We start from the raw sequence: 7,209 nt of genomic DNA on the forward strand, positions 1-7,209 counted from the left end.
ATCATTCTCTTTTTTTTACTTCAGGAGAGACAGAAAAAGATCGGCCATGCTTTATCTTTGGAGAGTTACCTTTTAAAGCCAGTCCAACGCATCATGAAATACCATCTTCTGTTTAGGGTAAGTGCATTCTGTTGTATATAGGGCTGAAAATGATTTTATACTCCGTAGTACTATCTGTAGTTAGGAAGCTTCGTGGAATGTTGTGTATCTTGAAATCGCTAAAATTAAGTTTATATTTTTAATAAACAATGCCTCTGGAATTTTTCTATCTGAATACCGCACCCTTGAATGCCAATCGCGCTCTATATCTGTTCTACACTAAATCTAGCTGATTTATATTTAGGATATTTTGAAAAGATATGATGGTGATGAAGAAGGGTACAATACAATTAATGTGAGTTGTTGTACATACAAAAATTGTTGAAAAAATTCTTAAATGATAAATTTTTGGCTATACATTAAAGCTGCAATGAACTCAATTCAGGTCTGCATATTACACGAAGGAGAAGAGGAACATAATCGGAAATTATACTAAATGAATAGCCAATCAAATTAAAGAATCTCTGTTGTTTTGCTTCGTTTTTTTCGAGAATAGAAATCGATGAAAACGCGAAGCTGGAACCCTATTGTAGTGCTTTTTAGCGAGAGCAATTTTTCTATTTTTAGACGGCTGTTTATGCGATGAGTGACGTCGCTGAATACATCAACGAGATGAAAAGATTACATGAAAATGCGGTGAAAGTGCAAGAAATACTCAGTAAAATTCTCGATCTAGATGTAAGTTCTTATCTTTGATATACTAGCCTCGAAATAGGATACAATGCAGCAAATTTGAGGTACAGTCTAATGTATTTGAGCCATCCTATACGTATGGTTGAAGAAATGTATCTCCCAGAACTGTTGTAAACTTTTCTTCTACAAATTAAATAATGGCTTTTCACGTCCTACCTTCTCTTAATAATTTCATATTTGTTAAATCTGCTGTTTTGATTTGCTTATTTATTTTGCTTAAGGTTCCAATCAATGTCTTTGAAACTGGGCGTCTTGTTTTGGAGGTAAGTGTACCTTCATAAAACTTTCTTTCGTACAACGTATACATTTTAGCGTTTACTGCAATGTATAATGTTCGATTTTTTTATCTTTACCCCTATTCTTGTCGTGTGTTGTTTAGAACACATTTAAAGTTCATGGTTCGCGTGGTGACAGGATAATGTACCTGTTCGAAAAACTGTTACTGATTTGTAAGAAAAGTGAAGACAAATTGTATCAGTTTAAAGAGAAGATCGAGGTATGTGTCTCTCTTATTAGTCGAAACTTTCCCCTCGTCATTTTTTTCTGTTCCTTTTCGAGAAATTCAGCAAATATGAAGTATCTTGCTAGAGCTGTAAGAGAACAAAGGTTTTGTTTATTCATACAAGCAGAAATATCCTGCAAGATATCTTCTCTGGACCTTTTTCTTGTTATTGTTTTTTGTTGCTACGCTCGACTTTCCAGGGTGTATGAAATGTTTTGAATACTTTTCGTTATATAGTGTTCCAATATGATGCTTGTTGAATCGTTACCTAAAGATCCATTAGCATTCCAAATCATGAGGTTTGATAACCAGAAAGTTAACTATACTATCATGGTAGGGTGTTTTCTTTTGTTTATATTGTTTATTTTGTTTGTTTATTTGTTTATATTGCTTATTCTTTTGTGTGTTTGTTTGTTTGTTTAATTTTTTGTGTTACTTTTCATAACTTTTATGAAATGACAAAGTTTTGAACTTTCCCTGTGAAAACATATTTTTAATTTCTACTTAAATTCGTTCGTCTTGTTATCATAAATTTCTAGTATAAAAAAAGTTTTGTTTGTAGGCAAAAACTGTAGACATTAAGAAGCAATGGACGCAACATTTGAAACGTTTAATTCTGGAAAACCATGCTGCCATGATCCCACAAACGGTAACAACTTGTTCTTTCTCAAGACACGCTATAGAATTTTTGCTTACAATCCTGATCGAAATTTTAAATTTGTCTTCTACAAAAAGGTTTCTCTCAAAAATGTCATGTTTGAAATCTTGTTATTGTTGTCAAACATGTTTTAGGCTCGTCAGGCGATTCTCGGTGTGGAAGAAAAAGCTAAAAGTAAATACAATTCATGTAAGTACACATCACTTTATGTCTGGTTTGTGGTGGGCAAACCGCTGTTAGATTTTTAGAAAGGTCGCCTTGGAACATTAATTAACAGATCGTATTTTTCGGGGAAAAAACGAACGGTTTCAGTATGATTTGTGTTGCTGCCTTTAGTACCCATCCAAGCATTAGATGATTCAGTTATGAATAACCTCCGTAATCTTACAAAAGCTGGTATCAAGAGTCCAACTGGTAAAGAAAATGGTAAGATTTTTTTTATCTTATTTTGCTACCCGTTATTTTCGTACATACCTCGACTGCTACAATATTGTAATAAAAATTTGTCGCTGCTTTTAAGCGAGAGCCTGTGTGGTTTCTTCAGAAATGTTGTTATAGGGTTCACAAATGTTCGTATTTTATTGAATATTTCATATTAATTAGTTTGACCCTTTCTATTTAGTTGCTCTACCAGCAGGAGTAAAGAGGGTAAGTGAAACCATGGATATTAAACCACTGCTTATAAGAAAATTTAATTGTTCTCTCAAACAAAATCAAACAGATGTATAATCGATATATAACCGATGTATAAACGATTCTTAAACGATATATAGGAGTTTTTAAACGTATTTTAGGAGAGCAACGAAAAGGATTCAGCAAACGCTCCGAAAAGATCTCTTAATGTGAAAGCCAAAGAATACTTAATGGAAAAGAGAAGCCGAAGTAATCTTCTTCCGCATTTGCATCATAGTCAGCCTTCCCCAGAAAAGGTTTGTACAAAGTTATGAAGACGTTAGTTATTGCGTTAGATCAATGATAAATGCAACTGTGCGTTTTTATCAGGAGAAAACAAACCATGGAATTGTGATGAACTTATTCCTGACAAACTTTGTAAAAATAAATAAATAAATAATATGTAAATATTAAATGTAGAAGTTGTAATGTATATATAAATAATTCTATATATAATTAAAACTATTATATAGTCTTAGATTTAATAAAAATAATAATAAATAAAATACCTAAAAATGTTACCTATAGTAATCGTGTAGTATGTAGTAATGTTAATCTAAATTTTCTCTAAGCCTAGTTGGTTTTTGTAAAAGATAATTCTGTAAAATACCCAAACAAGAACGTAATTCAACTAAAGTAAACAAAGTTATCAGAAAACGGTAAGAAATTGAATAATTTTGTCCGTTACAAGTTCCATTTGGTTTAATGAATGCAAGGATTATCTCTTTTTATATTGTTGGTTTGTTCAATTCTTCGCGTTCCCTAACTGACTTCGTTTTTTATACCATTGTTTACTGAACTTTTTTAGGAGAAGAAAGAAAAGAGATGGAAGCGCAACAAGCACAAACGTAAACCAAGTCTTGAGTCTGAATTGTTATTGAATGGAAGAACTGCTGACGATGCAGAAAAGGAGGCCGCCGAAGCTCGTCTGAAATCGAGAAGTTTGGAATCATTGAAAGCCTCGATTAAGCTCCAGGACGAGGAAGATAATGACGAGGTTGGTCTTGATAACTCAGTTTATAGGTTTTTTTCGCAAGATGGTACAATGTAAAGGGTTATGTAATATTTTGTTTATGTAAGAAGAAAGAAGGCACTCGAATTTTGAAAGTAAATCTTTGTTTAAGAGATCTATAAATCTTTTTACTTTTTTTATTTAGACGGAGGAGAGCAGCAATATTTTGCAGGAAATCATTAACCATAACTACGATAAAAAAGAAGAGGCAACTGAGAAGGAAATAGAAGAAACTGTAAAAAGTAGACCAATTTCTATGGTCGAAGTGGAGGGATTGACGGACATTGTGTTATCAGGGAATGTCGAGAAATCGGTTAAACCTACGGAGGCCGAAGACAAATCTGGTGCTCAATATTTACGACCGCGAAGATTATCAAAATCGGCAAGTTTAAATATGCACAGTAACGGTGCCGTAAAAACGGACAATAATCCTAAACGGAGGAGTTTATTGAGTGATATTGACCCAATGGAATTGCTGGAAAAGCGACTCTCCATCCTCAATGATGATGATGCCGCTTCTGATTCGATTAAGAATATGGTGCGCAAAGTAAGCAACGCTTTTAACAGTTCGTTTCAAGCTTACGATGACAGTCCACGTAGTGTCGTATCCAGTGAAATGGATATATCACGTGATTTGGGTAAAATCTTGGGCACACCTGAAAAACCTGATAAAACTGTTTATAGACGAAGTACTGGTTGTATGGGAACGACTGGAATCAAAATAACGACGTCTTCAATCGCTCGATCAAGAAGTGAATTGTCGGTGTTTAGTGAGAAACCTACAGTGTCAGCCGTCGATATAAAAATTGAGGGTAAACCTTTGAAGGAAACTGATACAATGTCAGATAATCAAAACGTTGAGCAAACACAAGACGAAAACCGATGGTCGGCCGATGTTGACCAGGTGTTTGATGAAGTAAATGCCGACCTAGATAGTATTGCCGACAGCATTGCGAGCGATACAGCGAAAAGCAACGAAAGTGAAGCCGATGTTGGAGCGACAACTGCTACCCCGTCAAATAGTACTACTAATATATCGACATCTGTTGGCATGGAAATAAACGAAAGAGCAGCTCTAGTGGATGCGCGTTTAAAAGAAGTCAATGTGAATGATATGTCGCCGAATTCTACGCGAAAAGTTAACGTTGAGGTGAAGCGAGTTGCCGACAGAATTAAGGAATACAAAAAACTAATCGATGCTGAAAAGCAAAGAAATTCCTGGCGCAGGCGTGAACCAAAAAGTATGAATGAAATGATCGAGACATTAGACTCGATTAATACTGTACAAAATGGATTGTCTCCAGTTTACTCCACTCACCGGCGTCGATTTAGATCGTCGCGGAATTTTGACAACGAAAACGGACGATTAAGCTCTGACGACTCCTCTCACGGTGGATCAGTGAGACGAAGTTTTTCGGAGAATTTCAACCCTGAACGAAATACCAATGCGTCTCTTCCGCTTAAAACGTCGGTGGCTCGAACTTCCTCACATAGTACGAATCTAACGTCAGTTTCGGATAGTCGTTTGTCGGACTCGTCCAGTTCTTTAAGTAGCGGTGATATAAAGACTTTAAAGGAAACTGAAAATGTTGCAAGAAGAACTGAAAGGTATAAGAAAGCGTTGAAAAATTTTGATCAGAGGGCAACTTCCGCAGCGACGTCTTCTAGTAATAATCATTCTCCTCGTGTTCATCGCGGAAGTGATAAAGACGACGATAATGACTCTTCAGATGTGTTTGATGGATCTGACAAAGAGAATCGACTAAGTCCCGACCAATGGAAAGATAAGTCGACTTCTTTACCTAGCCCCCGTCGTACGAATGCCATTAAACGAACGACGCGTCAAATGAGCGAAGATTTACATGAACAAAAAAAAGACGATAAACCTCTTTTGTGCAAAAGCATGTCGCTTAATACCAAAGAGATTAGCGAAGAAGCGAAGCCTATCAAGCGGCCTCCGCCTGTGAGCAAGCGCCCTCCTCGCAGTTCGTCAGTTCCACCAGAGCGTCGCCTCAGTTCTGCACCTACGACGGAGAGTGTTATACACGAGGAGGTGTCTTCACAATATGTCAATCAAAGGTTAACACACCGTGCTATGTCGGAAACGTCAACATCTCGCGAGGGTAGAAGTCGAGGCCGATCGGATAATATTAAAAATAATAATAACTCGAAAAATGATAACTCGTTATCTAGCAAATATTGCTCGCTACCAAGAAGTCGTAAAAAGCACTCTACAAGTAGTTCTTCGTCGAATATCTCGCATCGTAGCACCTCTTTACCAAGACGGACAGTTAACGCTCCTTCTCCGACACATGTCGACGATTTAAAAAAAGAACTTGACGATAATCACAACAGTATATTGCGTTCGCCGTCAATGCGTTGTATCCAACAGAACCACGTAAACTATAAAATAAAGGAATATTTTACAAATTTACAGCGATCTTCACAGATTTCAAGAAGCCGTCCAAACCTTGTGCTTGTCGGGGGGAGTGGCAGTTCGGACTCAGATAACGACACGTCATCAAACGATGGACGTAGTAATTCGCCGACGAACAACCACGTCGAAATTTTGAGAGGGACAGTACGATCAATGATCAAGCGGTACGGACAAAACCACTATGTGTTTGACGATTTTTGATAGAGAATGTTATTTTTTAAAATGTGAATTCAAAATTTGTCATTTTAAATTGGACCGTCAAAGCAATAATTTGGAGTTCAATACCCATGAATATTTTTTCTAAACCCTAAACAGCCTTTTTAAAACTCCATATACAAAACTGTCACAGACAGTCTCATACACTCTTTTCTATGCATATATGAAAATTGCATTCTGGGTAAAAATACCCATCATTGTTGTTTCTAAAATATTTTTGTAGACTAGAAAGTAATTTATATTTTTGTAATGTTTCATGCAAATCTTTTTTATGAAAAAGTTATTTTTGTGTAAAAATCTTCACGCTTTTTCTTCTCGATAAAAACCTCACTTGGGTGAAAGAAGTAAAAAAGATTAAGATATTGAAAAAGTAAAGTGATATTTCTTGCACAAAAGTCCTAGGGATGAGGTTGGCGTTGATCAAAAACAACCATTAGCTCACTGGGTTGGGTTTTAGGTGTGTCGATCGACGGTTGTGAGGTGTTGGATTCTGTTCTCTTTGCTAATCAGTTGAAGTTTGATGTGACAAGTATTTTGTGAGAGTACGTCAAGTAATTATTTTGAGTTTTTTTCGAGCAACAATTTTTAGGTAGATGGGAGAAAGCAAGCTTTTGTTTTCTGAAGTGAGCCTCCCAAAAGATACAAATATGATTATTCTTTCACAATTTTGATCGCTTAGACTTTGGGTTCAACTTCCATGTCGTGAGTTCCCTGTTGTCAACTTCCATGTGGTTTTATAATTTACAAATTACCTTGTATTGACATGTTATCATATTCAAATCTAGTTTGCCTAGCCCATCAAAAATAGTAAACAAAACAGAAGAACGACCCAGTGTGTGGTAGATACTTATTATCATCCTATATTTTGGTAAATGTTAATAATTAGATTGTTTGACAAACTAATTTTGCAAATTATGCAA

The 7,209-nt window shown here is 35.8% G+C and overlaps 1 protein-coding gene across 6 annotated transcripts in view; it reads left to right on the forward strand.

Moving 5' to 3' along the window:
- Nucleotides 1–6,357, forward strand: part of LOC130641404 (uncharacterized) — a 33,439-nt gene extending 27,082 nt beyond the window's left edge. For all 6 annotated transcript variants that reach the window (XM_057448196.1, XM_057448194.1, XM_057448195.1 and 3 more), the window contains 13 exons: nt 25–117; nt 344–394; nt 667–777; nt 1,014–1,055; nt 1,172–1,288; nt 1,532–1,627; nt 1,857–1,943; nt 2,087–2,141; nt 2,289–2,378; nt 2,575–2,600; nt 2,747–2,881; nt 3,433–3,621; nt 3,782–6,357. In XM_057448196.1, the coding sequence (XP_057304179.1) occupies nt 25–117; nt 344–394; nt 667–777; nt 1,014–1,055; nt 1,172–1,288; nt 1,532–1,627; nt 1,857–1,943; nt 2,087–2,141; nt 2,289–2,378; nt 2,575–2,600; nt 2,747–2,881; nt 3,433–3,621; nt 3,782–6,274 (3,585 nt within the window). In that variant the 3' untranslated portion in view covers nt 6,275–6,357. The remainder of the gene's footprint in view (nt 1–24; nt 118–343; nt 395–666; nt 778–1,013; nt 1,056–1,171; nt 1,289–1,531; nt 1,628–1,856; nt 1,944–2,086; nt 2,142–2,288; nt 2,379–2,574; nt 2,601–2,746; nt 2,882–3,432; nt 3,622–3,781) is intronic.
- The last annotated feature ends 852 nt before the right edge of the window (nt 6,358–7,209 follow it).

This window comes from Hydractinia symbiolongicarpus, chromosome 4, assembly GCF_029227915.1.
Source record: "Hydractinia symbiolongicarpus strain clone_291-10 chromosome 4, HSymV2.1, whole genome shotgun sequence".
Taxonomy (NCBI): Eukaryota; Metazoa; Cnidaria; class Hydrozoa; order Anthoathecata; family Hydractiniidae; genus Hydractinia; species Hydractinia symbiolongicarpus.